The sequence below is a fragment of the Neovison vison genome, chromosome 12 (genome assembly GCF_020171115.1).
Source record: "Neovison vison isolate M4711 chromosome 12, ASM_NN_V1, whole genome shotgun sequence".
NCBI lineage: Eukaryota > Metazoa > Chordata > Mammalia > Carnivora > Mustelidae > Neogale > Neogale vison.
This window is the reverse complement of record NC_058102.1, coordinates 108,362,233-108,387,207: the sequence shown is the minus strand read 5'-3', so window position 1 is coordinate 108,387,207 and position 24,975 is coordinate 108,362,233. Positions and strand designations below refer to the sequence as shown.

General features: G+C 46.1%; 1 protein-coding gene across 2 annotated transcripts; it reads left to right on the top strand.

The window, feature by feature from the left end:
* The first annotated feature begins 1,945 nt into the window (after window positions 1-1,945).
* Window positions 1,946-21,687, top strand: HDHD5 (haloacid dehalogenase like hydrolase domain containing 5). Of its 2 annotated transcripts, XM_044227497.1 has the most exons (8): window positions 1,946-2,074; window positions 10,277-10,480; window positions 11,758-11,870; window positions 14,549-14,642; window positions 15,957-15,990; window positions 17,673-17,847; window positions 20,469-20,657; window positions 20,844-21,687. In XM_044227497.1, exons 1-8 carry the CDS (start codon window positions 1,949-1,951, stop codon window positions 21,175-21,177), a joined length of 1,269 nt encoding a protein of 422 aa, XP_044083432.1. In that variant the 5' UTR covers window positions 1,946-1,948; the 3' UTR covers window positions 21,178-21,687. The 2 variants fall into 2 exon arrangements, with proteins under 2 accessions (XP_044083432.1, XP_044083433.1); XM_044227498.1 differs by lacking the exon at window positions 10,277-10,480.
* The last annotated feature ends 3,288 nt before the right edge of the window (window positions 21,688-24,975 follow it).

Below are 24,975 nucleotides of genomic sequence, written 5' to 3'. Positions count from 1 at the left end.
CCACTCTGATTCCTGCTAGGAATGGCTGCTGTTTTTATGGAGTTCAGCCCATAGCTGGGGAAGACTGAAAGCAAGGCAGATCCAGATACGGAACACACTGACCCAGGCTGAGAACCTCTGGAGATGATGGGGCCATGATGATGATGTAATTTTGATCATCAAGGGTATTTGTTCTTTACTACTGTGCAACAATTACCCCAAAATTGACTGGCTTACAACAATGGACATTTATTATCTTCTGGTTTTTGAGGATTAGAAATTCAAGAGTAATTCGGCTGGGTAGTTTTGTCTTCGGGTTGTTCATGAGGTTTTGGCCAATATGTCTATGAGTTCTAGAGGATCTGCCTGCAAGACGGTTCTCTCACAAGACTGTTCGTGGGAGGCTGCAGGTCTTTAGCTCATGAGTTTCTCCAGAGAGTTGCTTGAGCGTCCTAACGATATGGTATTTGACTTCCTCAGAATGAGTGAGACAAATGGGGACAAGGTGGAAGCCACCATATCATTTATGGCCTAGCCTTGGAAATCACAGTGTCACCTCTACTTCACTTTATTTGTTAAAAGTGAGTTATTGCGGCACCTGGGTGGCTCAGTCGGTTGAGCATCTGACTCTTGATCTCAGCTCGGGTTTTGATCTCGGGGTGAGTTCAGGCCCCATGTTAGTTCTATCCTGGGTGTGGAGCCTCCTTAAAAAAAAAAAAAAAAAAAGTTATTAAGTCCAGCCCACACTCATCAGGAACGGAATAAACTCTACCTTTTTAGAAGAGGATTGTCAAATAAATTGTGGGTATATTTTAAAAATCACTACACCAAGTAACCTTCTACCCACTAAAGCAATTTCCAGGTAGTTTGATAACAGGAAGAGATTGAGAATATTTCCATCTTGGAAAGCCATGTCCCCTGGCAGGGTTTAAGTGCTGGGCAGTTGTTGGTTGGTTAATGTGAATCAGTCTGCCGGATTCTCTCAGTTGCAGGCAACTGCCAAAAGTTCGATCTTGGCCTTCAAGATTGAGGATCTAAGGGTGTTGCTAACCTCTGAGAGGGCAGAGTCTCTGCCCATCCCTGACCCCATCTTGCTTCCTCTCACCTAGTGCTAAATATATTGCAGGCTCAGCCATTCTTAGTGTAACTATCACCAGGGACAGGTCAAACGGTGTGAAAGGGAGCATCTTAAACATTTCAAATGGTGGACACAATGGTGCTTTCCCTCTTTCGGGAGTTATTTTCTACCTTGTATTATAGTCCTGTCTCGACCTCCCTACAAAGTGTGAGTTTGCAGTATTATTTCTCCCCAGGAGTTAGCACAGAGCTGGGCAGGAAGGAGGACCTTAGCGAATATTTACTTAAAGACCACAAGAATGACTAATTGGTAACCTCCAAGTATTCCTTGATTGACTGGGGTTCAGGGCTCTCGAACATCAAAAGAAAGCTTTGCTCTTCCGCCCCCGCTCCTTGCAAATAAGTATTAGTTCCTTCCACACAGTTTCTCGTCTCCCTGAGAGTTGCTGAGGACTCAGGGTTGAGGGAGCTGGGACTTCAGAGAGAAACGCATGTTCCAGGAAGTCCGCAGGTACAGAGTCCGTGCACACTGGCCTGCTTACCTCAAGTCTCCGTCTACTAAGAGGCCGGACTTTGCCTGCCTCCTTCCCCTCCAACAGGAACCTCACCCGCCCCACCTTCCACCCCTAACCCCTGGCCCGCGGGGCAAGAACCCCGGCCCCAACCTCCCCCAGCACCCTGCTCGACCCCCGACGACAGGTTTGACTCGGCGCCTAGCACGCCCCGCGCCCCGCCGGGCTTCGGGACACGAACGTGGGACTACAACTCCCGAAATGCCTCGGGCGCCGCCCGGCCCGAGCGCTCCCCCGCCGCTGATTGGCTGTGCGGCGGGGGCGGGGTGGGGCACGGACCGGGCTGGCGCTGTTTGCACGTGCGCGCGACGGGCGGCTGGATGGCTGTTCTCCGCTCCCTCGCGGCGGTCCGCGCGGCGCCGGGGCTTTGGTGGCGGGCGGCGCGCGAGTCGTTGGGGCTCCGGGGCCGCTGCCCGGGTAGAGGATACTCTGTGGATGCCGCGCAGGTGAGAACGCCCGAGTTCCGCCGAGCGGGTCCTCAGGGCTGGGGGTGGGGCCGGAGCCGCGGGGAGGGAGGGGCCGCGGGCCGCATAGCTCCTGGACGAGGCCACTGACCTCTAGTGCACTTCGTTCTTGCCCTGAGCACGAGTGTCCCCTGCTCCCCCTCATTCAGGGGATTTGTCATGCCTTCGGCCTGCATGAAAAGTTACTTCAGCGAGAGAATGAACAAAACAAGCCCAAAACGCGCGCCAGGAATGTTTCTTCGCCGCTCGCCGCTTTTCGTCTCCAAAGTTACTCGGCAGTTTCTGTGTTTCTGTTTTCCCGGTCAGGGTATGATTCCTGCACTTCCTCTGTGATTCTTCAGGATGAGAGTCTTTCGGTTTTGATTTTCAGCTGCATTTGAAAGAAATTTGGCGACTCGCAGTGGACTCCCCTCTGGGAGCTGCACCTATAAATGGACAACCCAGCGATGAATGTGGGTTTTGTGTGGGGCTTTTTACTTTGGTCCCATTCGCTTGTGAACCTTATTCATAATGAACGGCTCTTACGTGGAAGATCTGAGAGTCGAGAGAAGGGGAACCGGCGCAGGGTCCCTAATTTGTGCCAGGCACTTCAGTGAGAATAATTCTCTCCCCAACTCTGGAGGTGGATGTAACCCTGTGAGCGAGCGAGCAGGAGATGGGCAGGAGATGGGGAAGGTCGGAGGGAGAAGCAGACCCCCTGCTGAGCAGGGTGCCCCATGCAGAACTCAATTCGGGGACTCCAGTATCATGACCTGAGCTGAAGGCAGTAGCTCAACCAACCACCTAGGCGCCCTGGAGTCCAGTTTTTAAGTACTTTTCTTTGTCAGGTCAAACAGCTGGTGGACCTCTGTGCCAGGACTCCAGGCCAGGTGGGCACATCTGCCACTCACTTTCCTCTGGGCCAGTTGTCCCCCCCCTCCTTTTTTTTAAAGGATAATTTCGTTTTCTAAAATCACAGTTTCTGTATGTAATAATGTACACGTTTGTAGTGCTTTCACAGTAACCCTTTGATAATTTTAAATAATTTCCTTATTTTTAAAAACACATAGCACTTTGTGTCAGATGCTTCACAATTACTAATTTGCACACTTTTTGTAACAGCTCTGAAGTAAGTATTGTTACTCCATTTTACAGATGGAGGAACTGAAGCACAGAGAAGTTAAGCAGCTTGCCCAAGGGCATACAGCTGGTCAGTGGTCAAATCCTGCTATCCAGGGCAGTCTGGTGCTAGAGTTCTAGCTCTTAACCCCTGTGTTATCACTGTTATCATTTTGCATATGGAAGAGCTAAGAGTCAAAGAAGTTAAGTGACTTGACCAGTGTCACAAAGCTGAAAGTGACCACACTGGAGGCATGGAATGAGAATGTGCTGTGAAAAGGACTTTGCTGTCATTTATAACTGTTGTATTGACTTTAGCATCTTTGCTGGTCCTGAGATCATTCCAGGTGACTTTCTGACAGAGTAGAAAAAGGGAAGGGATATAGCATAGCACAGCATTTCAGAGTACTAGCTTTAGAACTGAATCCTGCCTGTCCTGTTTGACTTAAGGCAAATTACTTAGCTTTCTAAGCTTCAATTTCTCCATTGGTGTATTGAGGATATTACTTACCCTGCAGTGCTTTTGCGAGAATATCTGTAGGGTATTTTTTGTGATATATGCAGGGTACTTTGCACAGTGACTGGCACATAGCAAGTTCTCTTAAATGTGGAAGTGGATGGAGTAGACAGTAAAGTAGATAGTAGTTCTAATGCTGTTGTTGAAAGCTACCAAACTCATTACAGGTAAGAAGCCAAAACACAGAGGAACATCTTAGTAGTCCTTTCACTTCAAACTAATCTTAAAACCACATATTTTAGGAGGCGCCTGGGTGGCTCAGTGGGTTAAAGCCTCTGCCTCCGGCTCAGGTCATGATCTCAGGGTCCTGGGATCGAGTCCCGCATCGGGCTCTCTGCTCAGCATGGAGCCTGCTTCCCTTCCTCTCTCTCTGCCTTCTTGTGATCTCTGTCAAATAAATAAATAAAATCTTAAAAAAACAAACAAACATATTTTAAATCATTGCCACAGATAACGATACGAACTTTACATAGAGGATCTGGCCTGATACCCAGGACTAGTTTTTTAAAAACCCAAGTGATATATGAACCATGAGAGACTATGGACTCTGAAAAACAATCTGAGGGTTTTGAAGGGGGGTGGGTTGGGTGAGCCTGGTGGTGGGTATTATGGAGGGCATGTATTGCATGGAGCACTGGGTGTGGTGCATAAACAATGAATTCTGGTACACTGAAAAGAAATTAAAAAAAAAAAACCCAAGTGATAAAGAAGAAAAATCAGAATACAGATAAACAGAAGAGAATAAAAAGAAAAATGAAGAGAAAAAGTCTGTTTCTTCTTCTCTAGGTACCTTCATGTAAAAAAATTAATAAGGGGTGCCTGGGTGGCTCAGTCGTTAAGTGTCTGCCTTCAACTCAGTTCATGATCCCAGGGTCCTGGAGTCAGGCCCCAAATTGGGCTCCCTGTTCAGTGGGAAGCCTGCTTTCTCCCTCTCCCACTCCCCCTGCTTGTGTTCCCTCTCTGGCTTTGTCTCTCTCTTTCAAATAAATACGCAAAATCTTTAAAAAAAATTAATAAACTTTATTTTTTAGAGCAGATTTAAAGACAGAGTGAATGGAAAGTGTAGAGAAATCCTATTTTTATGCCCTCCTCCTGGTTTTTAATGGTCTTCTGGCTGTGTATTCTTAATATCTTGAAGGTAGTGTGACACATTTGTTACAGTTGACTTGCATCCTTACTTTCTTGTGGCTGGGTGCCTGGTTTCTCTGTGTACATTCACCTGAGGGTTGGAGGTGTATGTTACTTATTTGTGTAGTTAGAGATGAGGAAGACTTAAGGATATTGCTAAATTGTCCTGAAAACACTCCTGTTCTAAGTAGCAGGGACTGTCGATTCTTATTTCTAAGAGAACAAATTTTGTGACTATTTAGGACATGGCCAGAAGACCATTAAAACTGTATGGTTAAATTTTGTAGCCATCAGCACAAATACTTACAAACTAAGTTTTCAAAAACCCGAAACCAGAATAATATTATGAACCCAGATTCATCAGTTATTGACATTTTGACATTTGACATTTTGCCACACTTGCTTTGCTTGCCACCCTCCCCCCCCCGCTGTTAAGATTTTAAAATGAATGGTGATTTCTTGTCATTTAGGGGTTAACCCTAAATTCTTTTATATGTACCTCTGAGAAAATGACATTTTCATTTTAAACCTAGCTATAATGCTGTTGTTATACATAACAACATTACCAATTCCTTAATGTAACTTAAAATTTTGTCCTTAAAATGCCCAATTGTCTCAAAATTATGGACATATGAGTTTTGCATGTAAGCTTTCAGAACAGTATGCTGTGTATCCGTATAGTACAAGGAAGAGGGCAGACCATGCAGATTGTTGAGTATCTATGAGAGTTTAAGCACTGTGCCAGGGTGGAAGGTTAAGGGAAAATCATACCCCTCCTCCATCTGGACCTGTGCAGTGAGTCTCTTTGAGAAGAATAAAATGATAAAATCAGAAAAGAGCCGTAGATCCTTTCCCGAGGAAAAATGCACATAGAGTTTTAAGGGGTTTTATGGTCACTCTGAAATCTACCAATGGGCCCCTGTTTAGGACCCCCATTCTAGAGGGTTTGTTGAGGAAGAGGGTGGGGATCCAGGGATCCTTGAGGGCCTTCTGGTGCATGAGCACATTGAGTACAGAGGAACGCGAACTCACATGACTGGGGGGGTGGCAGGAGGTGTGGCAACATCGTGTTCCAACACAGATCTCTTGGTACCTCTTGGATCCTTTCTTACTATGAGGTGCTTGCTGCCTTGGGCGCCACGGAATGAACTCCGAGTTTGCCGTAAGCCCAGTTTAAGGCTGACCTCTGGATTGAGTCCTTGTGAACTGGGTCACCTTTGACTAATTCTTCTCTCTCAGTTTGGGTTCTTATTCATCCAGTCAGAATATCCATGTTGAGCATTATGCATAAGCCAGGCCCCTTGTGCTATGTAATGTCAGTTGGGGATAATGACACCCACCCCCAGAAGGTTGGTACAAGGATTAAGTAAGCATATCTTTGTTTTATGTCCAACTCAGAGCTCAGTACAGTCCACCCATTTGGAGTGCAACAGGATTAGCCTTTGGAGCCAAGAGTTAGAGACACTAGGTATTTCTCTCCTGGCATGTAGGATTTGACAAGTTTCTCCCTAGCAGTTGTGTTTGCTGGTGGTCAGAATTTGTCTTACTGATTTGACTTGCTTTCTCTATTTTTTCCAGGGTCCCTTCCCACCTCTGATTTGGCACCAAAGCTGCCATTGTTGAAAGCTGAAAGGTCCTATGCACAAGCTAGTATGAAGGAGCTGGAAGACTGTCTCCCTGGGTGGTCTTAACTGTTCAGCAGAGGGAAGATGGGATCATTACAGTCACAACATTTCCTTTTTTTTTTTTTTTTTTAAAAAGATTTTATTTATTTACTTGATAGAGACACAGTGAGAGAGGGAACACAAGCAGGGGGAGTAGGAGAGGAAGAAGCAGGCTTCCTGCTGAGCAGGGAGGACCCTGGGATCATGACCTGAGCTGAAGGCAGATGCTTAATCCACTGAGCCACCCAGGCAACCCAGTCACTCCATTTCCTAGTTTACTTGTTCCAGAAACTTATCCCTTAGCTTCCTTGACCCCACACCCTTTTGATTTTCCTCATACTGATTTGCTACTCATTCTTTTGCTGGTGACTCCTAGGTGGCCCTTCCTTAAATGACGATGGTCTGGTTCTCTATAAGCCTTACTTCTGCTCTCACTCTGCTTGTGCTTCTCGGGCTCTTCTGTCCCTTCCCAAGTTTCAGCTGTTCTCTAAGAGCAGAGAGCTTCTGGATTTTCTTCTCCAGGACCTTCTGTTCAGTGCTGGTGTCTCTAGTTGTATATCTGACAGGTCCAAAGTGGAATGTATCTTCTGCCCTCACTGACTTCCCAGCTGTTGCCAATCTAGTTTCTTGGATCAGTGACTAATACCAGCATCCATCTTTCCAGGGTCCCAAGCCAAAAAAAAAAAAAAAAAAAGTATGGGGGGTCCCTGTGGCCCCTCCCTCTCTCAGTCCTGTATCCCGTTGTTACCAGGATTTGGCTGTTCTGCTTCTATGTATAACCTGCCCTCCTCTTACCATTCTTGTTGCCACTGCCTAGTTAAACCAAGTTAAAGCCACCATCATCTGTCTTAGATTGTAGTTGGTCCCAACTGGTCTCCTTCAACTTGACTTTCTTCATTTCACTCAATCTTGACTTTGCAGCCAAGATATTTCTACAGTGCAGGTCTGACATGATTTACTTTCCATTTCAGTTGGCCTAGGAGACCTAGGATGGCTAGTCTTCACCACCTTCTTCTGGTTAGGTGCCCCTCATTAAGGGTCTTGGAGTGCTTTCCTTCCCCTCAGCTCTTAATTTAGCACTCAGTGCAGACTGTCCTATGGCTATTTGTTTAATTGTCTTTCCCACCGAACTGTGTAGACAGAGGCCACTTCTGGCTGCTTGTCTGATCTGCTGCTGGTCAGGCTGTCAATAGATACTTGTTAAATGAAGGCAATTATTTAACTCTTCCATTGCCTAGCTCAAAATTCTCTTCTAAGAAACTACTTTTGTTTAATTCTTTTTATCTACTCAGAACTTAAGTACTCAGAATTGATTTGCATTTGTGAAAATACTGTAGTTTCCATGGGTTTCCTAAACTGGTTGCTTTTTCTTTGACCCCAGTTGAAAATGCGGGGCCCGAAGCACCTGCTGCTCACAGAGCCCTATGCCATGCAGTAACAATGGCTTGACTTAGTGGGCCCACAAAAGGAAAGTAGCAAACAGGTTAGGTTGGATTTTTTTGACATTTGAAAAACATCTTATATGTTAATAATAAATGGGATGAGAGGCACCTGGGTGGCTCAGTGGGTTAAGCCTCTGCTTTTGGCTCAGGTCATTATCTCAGGGTCCTGGGATCAAGCCCTGCATTGGGCTCTCTGCTCGGCGGGGAGCCTGCTTCCCCCCGCCCTCTCTTTGCCTCTCTGCCTACTTGTGATCTCTCTCTCTCTGTCAAATAAATAAATCTTTAAAAATTTCAAAAAAAAAATAAATGGAATGAAATTTGTATTTGTATTTATTTATTTATTTATTTTTAAAGATTTTATTTATTCGACAGAGAGAGATGCAGTGAGAGAGGGAATGCAAGAAAGGGGAGTGGGAGGGGGAGAAGCAGGTTTCCTGCTGAGCAGAGAGCCCGATGCGGGGCTCAGTCTGATGACCCTGGGATCCTGACCTGAGTGTAAGGCTTAAGGACTGAGCCACCCAGGCATGCCTGTATTTATTCATGTTCAAACTTTCATTCCTGAAGATCTATTCATCTATTTGAGAGAGTGGGGGGGCAGGGAGAGCGGAGGGAGGAACAGAGAGAATCTCCGTTAGCCTCCCCACTAAGCGTGGAGCAAATCCAAAAACCAGATGCTTATTTGACTGAGCCACCCAGGCACCCCTAAGCTTTTTTTTCAAATTCTTATTAAGTAGTCGCTTACCCCAAAATGGGTATTGAACTCACCACCCCAAGATCAAGAGTTTCTTGCTCAACTGACTGAGCGGGCCATGTGCCCCTGGAATGAATTTTTTTTTTTTTTTTAATAAAAAGGACAGTGTTCAGGGGCATCTGGGTGGCTCAGTCTGTTGAGTGTCTGCTTTTAGCTCAGATAATGATCTCAGGGTTCTGGGACTGAGCCCTGCTTCGGGCTCCCTGATCAGCAGGGAGCCTGCTTCTTCCTCTCCCTCTGCCCCATCCTCCCCTGCGCTTGTGCACTCAAGCATGTGTGCTCTCTCTCTCTCTCAAATAAATACAATCTTTTTTATTTTTAAAGGATAGCGCCTGGCTGGCTTAGTCAGTGGAGCATGCAACTCTTGATCTTGGGGTCATCAGTTCGAGACCAGTGTTGGGGGAAGAGTTCACCAAAATAAATAAATAAATAAATAAATAAATAAATAAAACTTAAAAAAAAAAAAAAGGATAGTGTTCCACTTATAAGTCCCAGGAAATGCGTATTGAAATGAGATACCATTTTTTTAAACCTTTAAATTAGCAAGATGTTTGATAATTAACAAACTCTTTGATAAATGTGAAAATCAATATAGGCAGGAATAAAATGCATTAGCAGTGGCCGTGTAAATTGATACATATTTTTGGAAAACATTTTGTCAGTAGGTGTAAATGTTATTAAAATACTTGCACTCTCTTGTCCTTTTATTCTTGCTTTTAAGAATCTAGCTTAAGAGAAAAATCAGTAAGCATGAAGAATTTCCTTATAGCATTATTTGTAGTAGCAAAAATGTAGGAAAACATAAGTGTCCAAAAATAAGGGAAATAGAATGTTAGTGGAATATTCACTTAGAATTTTTTAGTCAGAAATGATGCTTGGAAGATAGAGCTATGTATATAGATATGGCAGGGTAACTTAAGAGATACCATCTAAAAACAGGTCAGATGGAAAAGAAACTACACAATATAATGCCATTAGTTAACAGATAAAAATACAACAACAGATAAAAAAATTATTACTCTTTATGTACATAGAGTTTCTGGAGATTTATGAGAGAGGAAATAGCACTGGGTAGATGGAAGCAAGAAATTAAACATTTTAAAAATATTATCTGTAGCAATTGAGGTTTTTTTGTGTGTTGTCATTATGTGTGTTGTAATAAAATTGTAAAAGATATTATGAAGGCTATTGTAACATATAAAAATATCTGAATGTCAAATAACAAAATTCAAAATTGAACATGTAAAGTGTAGTTGTCTATGTGACAAAATAATAGAAAAGAGACATGATCATGTTAAAGCCCTGGGGTGTTTTTGAATTTCTCTATTTTCCACTTAAAATATTTTTTAATATTAATTATGTGAAGATAGTTTTAGCCAAATAGTTACATGCTTAAAAATATATGAAAAGGTACTAATTCTTTGGAATAGATGGATTTGCCCTCTCAGAAATCCCATGTCCTCATTTTCTGTTCAGAACTCTGGGTGACCTGGAGATGATGTGGCGCCCCTTCTTGTGAGGATCTTTTCCTTCTTCCCCTTTGCCTCTTGGCTCAGGCTGTAGGGATTCTCTTCTTCTGTGCAGAGCCCACCAACTTTTGGGTTCCTGTTGGACATCGATGGAGTGCTGGTGCGGGGTCACAGAGTGATCCCTGCGGCTCTGGAAGCGTTCCGCAGGCTGGTGAACGCTCATGGGCAGCTGCGGGTGCCCGTGGTCTTTGTCACCAATGCTGGCAACATCTTACAACACAGCAAAGCCCAGGAACTGTCAGCCCTGCTGGGGTTCAAGGTAAGGAGGCACTGGAGAAATGCTCAAAGAGCTGGTTGTCAGTGGAACCCCCATTCTAACTCTGACTTAGCTGGCTTTCCTGGGTTGGGGTACAGTGTTGATAAGCCCTAGGGCATGGCCCCCTGGCTGGGTCAATAGTACAAAATAACTTGAAGCTCAAGCCTAGCTTCATGAGGAGAGCCTTACAGCAAGGGTATTTTTTGTATATCAGTTCACGCTGAACACAAAAATTCTGCCCATGGATTTGGCAGTTTCAGTCTACTGTCTTTGTATCCATTTCTTTTCTGGGCATCAGGGTTGTCTCTTTTGGATTGTCAGCCCCTGGAAAGTGAGGGTCACATTTTTCTAAATGTCTGTATACCAGGTGGGATGTTGAAGTAATAGCCTTTGTTTTTCATAAATAAAGAGGTACATATCTAGGGGTGCCTGGGTGGCTCAGTCATTAAGCAGCTGCCTTCAGCTCAGGTCATGATCCCAGGGTCCTATGATCGAGCCCTGTGTTGGGTTCCCTGCTCAGCGGGAAGCCTGCTTCTCCCTCTCCCACACTCCCTGCTGGTGTTCCCTCTCTCTGTCTCTCTCTGTCAAATAAATAAATAAAGTCTTAAAAAAAAAAAAGGTACATACCTGAATGAGCATTGTCCTCCAAAAGCAGTCCCTCTTCCCACTTGCCCTTCCACATGGTATATCAATGTTGACATGTCCTTTTTTATTAAGGGTGGATTGAGTTCTTGGAAAGAGCCCTTTGGAACCAAGAGAGTAAATAAAGTGGCTGATTGACTGGGTAACACGCTTGGGGGTTGAATGCAGAACAAGGGAGTACAACTGGTTCCCGTCTGTGGTTTCTGGAGAGGGTTCCAAAAACATTTGAGTATTGGCTTCATCGTTGGAGTTAGTACTATAAATGTTAAAAAGCTAAGTCTTTAAGTAGAATTGAAAACAAAGTCAGAGGCAGATTTCTGTGACTGTGACAAAGAACATGCGCATTAACCCTGAAGTGTCCAGCTGGAGAAACTGAGCAGAACAGTCAGTGGTCAGAACCCACGACTGATGGCATTTTCTGCTTGTTCTTTTCTTGTGGCAAGAGCCAAGTTAGACAGGTTCTTTTCACACCTGTTTGGGTAGTGTCTACAAGTGTTGGGTGCCAGAAAGGGCGCCTTCCCTTTTTTTCTGGGCAGTTTTTTTCCCTTCCTAAGCGGGCAGAGGCTACCCGTCTCCCCCTTATTTTCCATCAACTTTGTGTCTCCCTGCTCTCCTCTGTCTTTTGACTGTTGCTACAGGTGGAACCGGATCAAGTCATTCTCTCTCACAGCCCCATGAAGCTCTTTTCGCAATATCACAACAAGCGGATGCTGGTGTCTGGGCAGGGGCCCGTGGTGGAAAATGCCCGAGTGTATCCTTTTGGTGTTGCTTGGTCTGGCTGTAGAGGAGGGGGCAGGACTGGAGTTTTCCTCCCATGGCTGGGGGTGTGGGGGTGGACAGGACCATAATGAGGTGTGCTGGCTGCATGGTGCCAAGGCTTAAGGGATACGTAGTGGGCTCTCTAGGGAGGGAGGATGGCTTCCAGGTGCCATAGTTTCCAAGAAGCTAGCCCACTGAATCAGAACCTACTGGGGAGCTTAAGATACAGATTATTGGTTCACTAGGTGTGAGAGAAGAATCAGCAGTCTGTATGTTAGAAGAGAAAACTAGGTGATTCTCTAATTAGGTTTGGAACTACTGCTCTAGCCTTGTTCCTCAGGGTGCTCATTCAACTTCTTAGCTAGTATTAAGTATCCACAGTGAATCTTTTGGGTCTGGGCACACTCAGGAGGCAGAAGAGTTGGGTGCCTGGGTGGCTCAGTGGGTTAAACCCTCTGCCTTCAGCTCAGGTCATGATCTCGGTCCTGGGATCGAGCCCTGAATCGGATTCTCTGCTCAGCAGGGAGCCTGCTTCCTTCTCTTTCTCTGCCTGCCTTTCTGCCTGCTTGTGATCTCTCTCTCTCTCTCAAATAAATAAATAAAAATCTTAAAAAAGAAAGAGGCAGAAGAGTTGATCCCTGTTCTCAAGCCACATACTCATTTGCTCATTTGGAAGACCTGCATTGAGCACTTCCTGGGTACCAGCACGTTCTTCAGGGGTGTTCTCCAAGAACAGCATGTGGGACTCTGTCTTCATCAAAGGGTTCATACTCGAGGCAGGAATAACAGATTCACAAATGATAAAGGAGTATTTAAGATGGCATATGATGGGGGCACCTAGGTGGTGCAGTCAGTAAAGTGTCCGACTTGTTTTCGGCTCAGGTTGGGATCTCACGGTTGAGAGATCAAGCCTCGCATTCAGCTCTGTGCTGGGTACAGAGTCTGCTTAACATTGTCTTCTTTCTCTAGGGACGCCTGGGTGGCTTAGTCAGCTGTGCATCTGCCTTCAGCTCAGGTCATGATCTCAGAGTCCTGGGATCAAGTCCTGCATCGGGCTCCCCACTCAGTGGAGAGTCTGCTTCTCCCTCTGCCTCTACTGTTCCCCCTGCTTGTGCTCTCTCTCTCTCAATCTCTGGAAAATAAATAAATAAATAATCTTAAAAAAAAAAAAGGAAGATTCTCTCCCTGCCCCTCTACACTCCCTTCTACTTCCTCTCTAAGGATAAAAAAAGAAAAAAGCAGTTTTCCAAGCTTAGACCTGAAGCCCAGCCAGGATCTGCGTTTAAAAAAAAAAAAAAGACAGCTTACAATTGAAAACTTTTTTTTTTTTTAAAGATTTTATTTATTTATTGGACAGAGAGATCACAAGTAGGCAGAGAGGCAGGCAGAGAGAGAGAGGAGGAAGCAGGCTCCCTGCTGAGCAGAGAGCCCGATGCAGGGCTCGATGCAGGGCTCGATCCCAGCACCCTGGGATCATGACCTGAGCCAAAGGCAGAGGCTTAACCCACTGAGCCACCCAGGCGCCCCTACAATTGAAGACTTAAAAGCACTGTATAGGTTCTGAGAGTCCTGGGTATTGGGGAGGGAACACCCTGGGAGCTGCTGTGACTGGTGGCTTCATGGAGGGGTGTGGCTGTGCTACCAGAGATGGTTATAGTTAAGGTTTTCTGTGGTGGGAAGGAGCTGAGGAGGCTGCAGAGAGAAGGGAAGGTGAGGATCCCTGAAGCCTGAGTTTGGATTGGGATAGAGTGGGGAGTAAGAGGCAGCAGGAGGAGTGGCGCCTTGGAAGGGAAGCCTCAGAAAGAAAGGCAAGAGGCCACAGGGCTTACTTAGGAGGGCAGGGGGAGTCTTTGCAAGTTCTGTTGCTGTTGGGTAGTCTGACAGAAGAAGTGTTTTCAGGAGATTCATCTTGAAAATAATCTGAAACCATGTCCAGTTAAGATTGTAAGTGGGGACAGAAAATGGAGGCGGCTCTTGGAGAGATATGGTTGGCACTGGTTTTCTGCTCTTCGTGGCCTCCCCATCCTTTCTGAATCTGGCTCATCCTCAAGAGTTCTCTCAAGTCTGACTTCCCTGGACTCTGCCCAGCTACCAGCTCAGTGACGAGTCTCCTTTTTTCAACTCCCCAAAACCAGCATTGTTCACAGAGCGCTGGTTTAGATGGGCCCTGGGCCTATGGTGAGTTCCTTGAGGCCAGACATTTTTTTTTTTTTAAAGATTTTATTTATTATTTATTTGACAGACAGAGATCACAAGTAGGCAGAGAGGCAGGCAGAGAGAGAGGAGGAAGCAAGCTCCCTGCTGAGCAGAGAGCCCTATGTGGGCCTTGATCCCAGGACCCCAGGATCATGACCTGAGCTGAAGGGAGAGGCTTTAACCTACTGAGCCACCCAGGTGCCCCAAGGCCAGACATTCTTGTGTGCCTTTGTGCCCTGGTAGTACCCAGTGTGGGACCTGTCACCCTGCTGCTGCGTCGCTGTGTAGTCACGGCCCATCTGGCAGCACTCTCAGGATTGACGTTGGCCTTTCAGGCTGTGTCTGGGCTCTCACTGCTTCACTCCTGTCTGGGGATTGGGTGCCCTAGTTTGCTTGGGACTGTGTTGGTTCCCTTCCCCTTAAAGCCATCTTCCCCCAGAACTGTCCAGCTTTGCTTCCCTGATCTTGCTGTAGATTGGGCTTCGAGAATGTGGTTACTGTGGATGAGCTGCGTATGGCCTTTCCTGTGCTTGACATGGTAGATCTCCAGCGGCGGCCAAAGACCACGGTAATAAGGAGCATGCTCCTGGGTGTCTCATGTTTAGTTCTCTCTTCTTATTCCTCACATGGGTTCCTCTTACCAACCTTGCAACCCCTCCCACCGAGAGCTGCGTCTTTTCCACCTTAGAGAGGCAAATCTGGCCAAGGATTTTGTTTTCCAGATATACAAGGATGGCCCAGAGGGGCAACAGGCTCCTAAGTGTTTTCCTTTCTGCATTGTCATTAGCTGAGAACCCCTTTCAAAGCCCTAGCATCTCCAACGAGGAGTTACCAGTTTTACTGACTGTTTTTTGAGTGTTGCTTAGGAGATCATTAACCTTTGTGAAATTAATCATTGCTGCTCCTTTATCCTAAAGCTTGCTATGGAGAGCTGTCCTTGTGAGAATAGCTTGCTTGTAAAGGTAACCAGCAGTTCTGAGTATGCCCGGGTTCCTTTTGGGTTTGGTTCATATTTGAACCACTAGTTTACAGCCTCTCCTTGATCCTTTAGAGTATGACTTCTTGACTCTTGATGGCCCCTTCCCTGGCACCCCTCTTCCTCATGTGAACTCTCTATCACATGGCCTGTAGTCTAAGTCACACCATTGTCAAAATGTGGGGAAATGCAGTTATAAACAGACAAGCTTATTTTTGTTTGTTTATGTAGCCTTAGTTTTCCTTCCTCTAGAGCTTTCCAATTGAACAGAGTTCTTCATCACCTTCAAAATCTTCCTCCTAGGATCGTGCAAATTATGTGGGGAACTTGAATGTCTGAGTTGGAACAGATCTTAGAGCAGCTCAGAGACTGAGCCCCACACAGGGGAAGTGACCTACTCCAGGTCACATAGCTGGTTAGTGGTAGAGCCAAGACTAATAGTTTAGGGAAGGAACAGACCCCAGAGGATGGGTAAAGTAAAGGCTCCTGCCTCTTCATATCACATCTAGAGAAATGGTCTGTCATGCCCTGGTGACCTCCCTTTCCTTCATAGTCTCACCTTCATCTTAGCTACCTGATTCTAGATCCTTGCTTGACACACATCTCACCTCCTGTCCTCACAGGGACAGGTGACCAGCCCTTCCTCCTGGTTGACGTCCATATGTGACTTCCCTCTGTGTGTTCAGTGAGAACCCTGCCCATTCTGACTTCACTTTTCTTTGTGAATTTTCTTCCTCGGTCTTATCCAGCTTCTCCTTGGCTTGGGCTAGACCGTGGGGGTGGTGATAGTGTTTGATCTGTCCAGAATGTGTCTTTTCTCTTGCCACTCCTTATGATACAGTTGAGTGGTTGTCGGGAAGTGGACAGTGACTGGCATTGATCGTCCTTCTCTTTGTTTCTTGGCAGCCCCTTCTAAGGAACGACTTCCCGGCCATTGAAGGTAATGAGGGCCTCTGCTGGTGTAGGTGTGGCTCCGGGCGGTTCTCCTTTTGGCCCTCCATGCCGTTCTCTTGCAGCTTGTTTGCCTGTAGACTGGTGGGGTGGCTACAGGCATTGGGTATTAGGTCACCTAGGTTCTAGTCTCAGATCTACCCCTCACTACCTCTGAGACCTTTGTTTTTAAATTTCCCTGCCTATTTCACTTGCTCTATTATTCCAGAAAAATTGTTAAGTGTAGAAGATCTTAGCATGGAAAAACTCCCAGAGGTAATGTAGGCCAGTGTTTCTCAGCTCTACTAAATCCAGTTCCCCTTCATGTAACAAAAATACTGTAATGTCCCCTTTACTGCCCTGCTGTGAAATTCATAGATAATAAAACTTCCCTGTATATGTATATTAAAAATTAACTAGTTCATTGTAAAGCCCTAATTGTAATAGGGAGAAATAAAAGGAAAATTTTTAGTAAGGTAATGTGTATTTCAGTATGTAAATGATTATTCAGGAAGACATAATGAAGTAGTAAAATGATTATCTCAAACATGGAATCATCACGAATGTTACAGCTACAAATGCAGACTGACGTTAAGTGTGTTTATAGGTGGGATATAGGTGTATTTTATGGGTGACTCAGACATTAGGGATTGCATTGTCATTGGTGAAGTGATTTTTGAATATATGGAATAACTTTGGTAAAATTTTGAAAAGATAAACTGCAGACTTCTCTTGATTTACATGATAGTTGCATTTTTTAGAAAATTGTTTGTTTATTAAAGCTCTACTTTGTGTTTACATGTAGAACGAAATTAGGGTTTAGGCTCAATTACCTATAAATAGGTTATTCACCTATGTGAATGTCAGATGGGATACTCAAATATTAATAGAACAGGGGCAGCTTCTGATTGTTCAGGATTGTCCTGAGCATCTGGCATTCGTGGTCCCCTCCTATGATCCTTGCCACTAATTGTCAGTCATGGTGACAATAAAAATATATCCTCCAGTTTCTAGAACACCTCTTAGGGGCAAGTACTATCCCATTGAGACCACTGGCCTTGTAGCTGATACTGGCAGCTACCATGTTAAGTGTTATGTGTCCAGCATGGGTTAAGTGCTTTATTATATCTCATTTTTACCCTAAACAATCGTAGGTATCATTATGATGTAGTTGAGGCAGAGGCTTAGAGAGATGGTAAGTAATTTGCCTAAAGTCACAAGGAAAATGGACTGTCAGGTTGGAAATGCCAGTCTGTGTCACTCCAGATCCTCCTCTCCTAGTGGTTAGATTTACTGGCCCCTGGGGCTTAGGAGGGCAAGCCCTTTGCCAGGTACTTGTGGGTGAGGTGATCAGGAAAGCATTAGTCAGCAGGAGGAAGCAGGCCTGAGACTTGGCTGCTGGTTTTCTTTATTTTAACCTTTTCTGTGAAGTCCTGGTGAGTACAAGTGGAAATGGGAGCCCTTAGGAAGTGCCTTCCCAGGTCCTGGGCTTTGTTTACCTTGGTTGAATGGATGAATGGATCTTTGAAGGCTGGTTCTGGGAACTGTGCCCTTGCCGGGATGTGTACTGTGGGGAAAGAGCTTGTGGTCGGGTGGCACCAGCTGGTGTCAGCGGGCCTCCTAAGGGCCTTCCTCCTGCCTGCCGCAGAGGTCAGGCAGAGTGCCTCACTTCCATGCCTTTGCTCTTTAAAGGGGTTCTTCTCCTTGGGGAGCCAGTCCGCTGGGAGACAAGCCTGCAGCTGATCATAGATGTCCTGCTCAGCAATGGGAACCCTGGGACTGGTCTAGCAACGGCTCCTTATCCCCATCTCCCTGTCCTGGCTAGCAACATGGATCTCCTTTGGATGGCTGAAGCCAAGATGCCTAGGTAAGGATACAGAGTTTCTGGCCTTGACAGTTGTGGCCACTGCCAGCTGCTGCTTGGACAGTCCTGCTGAGTTTCTTACCATCATTCTGGTACCCCTGCCTGGGTCAGCCCCGTATTTGCCACAGAAACTTGTCCTTTCTGGGAGGATTTTCAAGGGGTTATTTTGCATACTAATTAGTAAATGAAAAGTATAGCTTACTGATCACTGAAGATATGTTGAGGTGATCTTTAACACATGGCCTTTGCCCTTCAGAATCTTATTTGTTTAAGATTTAATTTATTTATAGAGAAAGAGAGAGCATGAGTGGGAGGGTCAGAGGCAGAGGGATAGGGAGAGAGAAAATCTCAAGCAGCTTCTGCGCTGACCTGACGTGTAGTTCAGTCCCATGACCTCAAGATCATGACTTGAGCTGAAACCAAGAGTTGGATGCTCAATCAACTGAGCCACCCAGGTGCTCCTGCTCCCCAGAATCTTAACAGAACATGTTATGTTATTTTATTTAAAATTTTTCAGATTTAAAACTTTTTTTAAGTAATCTCCGCCCCCAACATGGGGCTTGAACTCGCAAGCCTGAGATCAGGCGTTGCATGCTCCACCCGTTCAGCTTGTTGGGTGCCCCCAGAACCTGTTATTTTTTGGTCTGTGGAACCCAAACAATGAATGACTTCAATGGAGGCCTAGCAGTGCAGCTGCTCCTCTTTGCCTCCTCCCTGTAGCACTGGTTCCTTCCCTCTTTGTCTCCTCCTGCCCTTAAGATGTGGGGGCAGGGGGAACGATAATTATTCTGACGGTTATGTAGGCCAGAGAACTGAGACCTAGTGGGTAAGTGACTTTCTCAGTCTCCCCCTGCCTCACCGCTCCCTGCTCAGCTGTATAGACCTCCTCTGTCCTGTCTGAGGCCAAGCACAGTCTAGGCAGGTCTTTTTCCAGCCCTGGAGGGCCTTTCTGGAAGGATAGCTGTGGCTACTGTATACCGTTTGGTGGCTCTTATCTGCAGGGCCAAAGTCCAGAATTTTCTCTCTATGACACTGATTCCAGTGGGCTGTGTGAGTGATTCAACAGAGGGTAGCAGGCCCCACACTGCCTCAAGTGACATGACTTAGTAACTCCAAAGAGATGTGTGTTGTGGTGTTCTCTTGGTACTTTAAAAGGTGTATTTCTGTATCCCGAGGTTAGATGTTTTCTCTGAAGTATTCTTCCTACAGTTAGGATGTGCCAACACACTAGGTGAGGGGGGTTTGGCTATGTAGGCTGGAACAGAATAGCAAGTAGCAAATTTCAATTTATAAATCAGATTTGAGATTACTTTTCACCCATTAATTTAAAAATTGGAAGTAGAATTTGTTATATAAATAAGTGACGCTGAAATACAACCTTAATATGTTGGACAGTATCAGAATTTGGCTTAGCAGCCAGGGATGAAAACCCAAAACCCAAAATGAAAGTGTTTTCTTTTTTTTTTCCCTTCAAGACTTTATTTATTTATTTATTAAAGATTTTATTTATTTATTTATTTGACAGGCAGAGATTACAAGGAGGCAGAGAGGCAGGCAGAGAGAGAGAGAGGGAAGCAGGTTCCCTGCCAAGCAGAGAACCCGATGCGGGACTCGATCCCAGGACCCCGAGATCATGACCTGAGCCGAAGGCAGCGGCTTAACCCACTGAGCCACTCAGGCTCCCCCAGACTTCATTTATTTATTTGTCCGAGAGTGTGAGAGAGCACAAGCAGAGGGAGCAGTAGGCAGAGGGAGAAGCAGTTTTCCTGCCGAGCAGAGAGCCCGATGTGGGGCTCTATTCCAGGACCCTGGGATCATGACCTGAGCCACCCAGGCGTCCCTGAAAGTGTCTTAGACAAGATAGAAGTTTCTTTTTTTTCTCATGGAAAAGAAGAATGCGGTAGGCAGTGCAGGGCTTGTGTGGATGTCGCACTTGTCTCGGACATAGGCTCCTGTCTTCCTGCTGTGCAATCCTTAGCCCTTCACAGCATAGTTCCAAATGGCTGCCTGAGCTCCAGGCACCAGATCAGCATTCCAGGCGGCAAGAAAGAGTGAGGGAGAGTGGAAAAGAGTACCCAGTTTCACACTTCCTAGAGGTTTAGCCCAGTACTTCTGATTTCACGGACTCTTTGGCTGTAGCTTATTCACATGGCTGCACACGAGCTGCAGTGGAGGCAAGGAAATACTTTTGTACACCTGGTCGCAATATGGTGAGCTGAAAACTGGCACTGAGAAAGAAGGGGAGAGGGCAACTGGTAGTCTGCACAGATTTAAAGCTGAATTTAGATTTGTAGAGTCTGACTGCCTAGGTTGTAATCCTAGCTCTGCCACCTTGGGCAAGTTCCTTAATATCTGTATGCCTCAGTTTCCTCATTTATAAATGAAAATGATGACAGCTCTCATGGGGTTGTTCTGAGAGTTACATGTGATATGCCACAATAGTGCTCAACAAATATTAGTAGATAACAGCAGGTCATAAAGATAGATAATAAATGTGATTCTTACTAGAAGTAATTTCACTTTATCTGTCACTAGCAGGGTGCTGGAGTGAAAGGCTGGTGTATAGGGTCCTGCTTAGAGCCAGGGAGAGGAGGCCTGAGCTGCTGAGCTCTCTTCTCTGACAGGTTTGGCCATGGCACCTTTTTGCTGTGCCTGGAAACCATTTACCAGAAATTGACAGGCAAAGAGCTGAAATACGAGGGCCTGATGGGCAAACCCAGCGTCCTCACTTACCAGTACGCAGAGGACCTGATCCAGCAGCAGGCAGAGAGGCGGGGGTGGGCGGCCCCCATCCAGAAGCTCTATGCTGTCGGGTAAGTACTTTCCCATCTCCTCATTACTTTTGGACTTCCCCTGCCCTTCCTTCCTACCTACTCACCGACCTGTTTCCCTGTATGTAACACATACTAGTCCCACAGTTGTCCTCTGCTCTGTGTGCCTTGTAACACTAAACTGGGGTATTCTCTTCTCTCCTTTTCCGGTATGGCTGCCCCTTCCAGTGATAACCCTATGTCTGATGTCTACGGTGCCAACCTGTTCCACAAGTACCTGCAGATGGCGAAGCATGGTGGGGCAGAGGAGCGGGGGGCCAGTGGCTTGTGGAAGCAGCGGCCCTCAGCAACTCAGAGCTGCGCCTCTATCCTGGTGTGCACTGGTGTGTACAATCCCAAGGGCCCAGAGCCCACCAGGCCCACCCAAGAAGCAGAGGCGGCTCCATTCCATGGGCACCGGGACTTCAGCTTCAGTCCAGGGCTCATGGAGGCATCGCACATTGTGAATGATGTGAATGAGGCTGTACAGCTGGTTTTCCACAAGGAGGGTTGGGCTTTGTAGTAAGGGCTGTGCATTGGAGATGAGGGAGGGACCCTGGAGCTAGAGGGGAGTCCTGTTGACTAACTTTTGGCCCACATCACTGGGCATCAAGTCAGGGCTGCTTCCCGTGACACTCTGTGTGGCCCCACGGTGGATATTACTGGTCACTTGGAAGAAGACACTGGCTTTATCTCCTGCTGGGCAGTAGCCACAGAATGGTACCCCGGGAGCATTTTGGGTAGAACCATCAGGATTTTCTGGGCCCAGTTCCTGTCTGCTTCTGACAGTCTGACCTTGGGCCAGTCCCTTTACCTCTGTTCCTCAGTTTCTTCTCTCATTTCAGTAGGGACTTAAGAAAAAAGGGGAAGTGGTGGGAAATAATGCGGAGCCTTGTCTGCACTGAGGGCACCGCTGCATGCCAGCAAGCTGTGTCACTAATACTATGATACTGCTTTTTATTGTATTTTAGCTTACTGCCCAGAGACTTTGAGGCTTATTTTTTTAAATTAAAATAATCATAATAAATATTCATTATGCTGTCAGTTGTGAACCACTTCTGGAATGTACTGAAAAGTCCTGTTGAGGAAGGATAGCGGGTGAGCAGTGTGGGTGACCCTGAAGCAAAGAGATTGGTGCCATTTTGCTCCCATAAGGACTGAGGTCTTCTTTCCTACCTTTGTTCTCCTTCCCACCACCAATCCCCAGCCTGGCCCTGGCCTGCAAAGCCTGAGTCTGTGTGGGAAGTAGTTATGCCCAGGCGTTGGCATGTACATTACAACTCCTCTGGTGTGGAAAAGAAAGGATCTTGTTTATAGTTTCTTCTGAAGGAAGGAGCTTTTCCTATAATGATCCTGGCAAGTACGTATTTCTTATATTCCTCCCTCTAGGAGCGACCCATTTTCACTTTTCCATGGTATGTGTCGTCCACAATCCCGTTTGCCAAATCCCCTCGTCCTTGCCCTCATGTTACTCTAGCAGTCATTTGCATGTGCCACAAGCTGGTGACTCCTTCCCCTCTTCTAAAAACACTCATTACTTGGTTGTATCTCACTGACTTCTTCTTTTTTTTTTTTTAAAGATTTTATTTATTTATTTGACAGAGAGAGATCACAAGTAGGCAGAGAGGCAGGCAGAGAGAGAGAAGGAAGCAGGCTCCCTGCTGAGCAGAGAGCCCGATGCGGGACTCGATCCCGGGACGTGAGATCATGACCTGAGCCGAAGGCAGCGGCTTAACCCACTGAGCCACCCAGGTGCCCCTCTCACTGACTTCTTGACACCTTTGTTTGGATGCCTGGTAGTCATTCAAAGAGGAGAGAACAAAGGGGACTAGGAAGGAGTGGCCACTGAAATCAAAGGGGAATCGTGAGTGAATTGGTGTCTGGGAAGCCGAGTGAACATGTTTCACAAAGGAGGGAGTGATGAGCTATGCTCACTCCGTAAGTATCAGAGCTTGGCTGTGTCCAAAGCCAAATATAGCCCAACCCTACTGCTAGTACCCAGGTGGGGTCCTGCTGCACGTACTCCTTCCCCCCAGTAGTAGACAGTAGTACTGAAGACAGTAGGCTAAAGGCCTGGACTCACCCTTGTTTTCCCCCACCCCCAAATTATTTATTTATTTATTTGACAGAGAGATAGAGAACACAAGTAAGCAGAGCGGCAGGTAGAGGGAGAGAGAGAAGCAGGCTCTTGTCTGAGCAGGGAGCCCGATGCGGGGCTCAATCCCAGGACCCCAGAATCATGACCTGAGCCGAAGGCAGCTGCTTAACCAACTGAGCCACCTAGGTGCCCCCATCCTTGTCTTTAATCTACAGCCAGTCCATCCGTATATCCTCCAGCTTTGCCTTCAGAATATGCCAAGTGTAAGCACTTTCCAGCCTTCGATGCTTCCCTGCTCCAGGCTGCTGGCTTCTCTGGCCTGCATTGTTGTGGCAGCCTCCAGTCTGACCTCCCTGTCTCATTTCCTCCTCCCTCTTTGCAGTTCTCCCCTCAGCGCCCCAGAAGCCACATCCTAAGTTTGACCTGTTCTCTGATGAAAACCCTCCCGTGACTTCTGGTCTCACCCAGAGGAAGAGCCCTCAGCACAGATGTCTCTCCATCCTGTTCTCCCACTTTCCCTTTCATGTCGTACCAGCCCTGCTGGCTCCCTTGCCAGTCCACTGTACTATTCCTGTCCCGGGACCTCTGCACTTGCGGTTCCCTTTACCTTATCTCCACGATTCACATGGCTCACCCCTTCCCTTTTTATTCCCCCCTCTTGTCACTTCTCAAATATCTGGTGGATATGTTATCCCAAAGAGACTCTCTCAACTTTTTATAACAAGTAGTACTCTATCCCTCTTACCTGCTTAATCTTTTCCATAGTCCTTATCACCCCATGATCTATATTTATGTCTTTATTCTGTGTCTTTTACTAAAATACAAGCTCTGTGGACTTTGTCCGTATTGATTCATTCTTGTGTACCCACACCCATATGCCTGGAACTTGGTAAATTTGCAGACCCGTGAAGTCCTTCTATAGTGTCTTTGAGACAAACGTGATTTTCATTTCTTTTCCATTGGGCATCATGGCAAAAGTGAAAAGACTAAGGGTCTTGGAGTCAGGCAGACCTGGAATCAAATCCTAGCTGCCACTCACTAGCTATATGGCCTTGGGCAATTTCCTTCACTTCTCCAAGCTTCCATTTTCTCATCTATAAAATTGGCATTGGCAGTGTGTATTTCATAAATGAGCTATTTTTAAGTACAGTACTGTATCATTTAGGATTTTATTCAGCTGCTTGTTACAGAAATCTGACTGCAGTGGCTTGAAGAAATAGGTGGTTATTTTTCTAAGCAATAGGAAATTCAGAGTAGGCATCTCAGGCTGGGGAAGCAGCTCAAGGGTGTGTCATCAAGGACTCTGGTTCTTGGCCTATCCAATACTTAGCATGTGTGTTTGTCCACTTGCAAGATGGCATCATTCTACCCTTGGGCCTCTCAGCCACATTCCAAGGAGGAAGGAGGAAAAGGTAAAGATAAAGATAAAGCAGGTGGAGCCGGATTCCTTTATTTACTTACTTTTTCATTTTTTAAAAAAGATTTTTCAAGAGACAAAAAGAACATGAGCAGGGTGTGAGGAGTTGGGGAGAGGGAGAAGCAGACTCTGCGGAGCAGGGAGCCTGACACTGGATTTGATCCCAGGAACCTGAGATCAGACCTGAGCCTAAGGTAGACGCTTAACTGGCAGAGCCACCCAGGCTCCCTGAGCTGGATTCCTTTAAAAGAACTTTTCCAGACTTTGGATCTGTCTGGTTGACTACAGGTGGATCATACAGGCACTAGTAGCTACAAGGAGGCAGGGACAGGGTGCACTGTTGCTCAAAGAAAATCCGGGTCTATTTGTAAGGAAGACCAGTAGAATGGATGGTGGGTAGGCAACTAAGTAGTAAAACACCAGCTCCTGGGATCCAGAAGGCATTTAATTGTGAGTATTTCTTCCAAGTGCTCTGAAGAAATGGTAAGCCCTGAGCTCGGAAACATCTTGTCTGGTAGTCATCTGAGCTGTTGGGTTGAGTAACAGGCTTGCTAGGTTACATTTGTGCATCACTTAACCTTTTCCAAAGCACTTTAAGTTAGACGTCATTCATCCTATTTTATTAGAGCTTCCCAAAGCCCCTAATGGTGAGAGAATTCTTATCCCATCTTTATAAATGAAGACACTCTGGCAGAGACTATTCATTCTTTCATTTCTGAAACATCTATTGGAGATCTGCTCGGTGCCAAGTACCATTCTAGGTGCCATAGCAATGACCAGTCATTGGCAACAGTACCTGCCCTCAA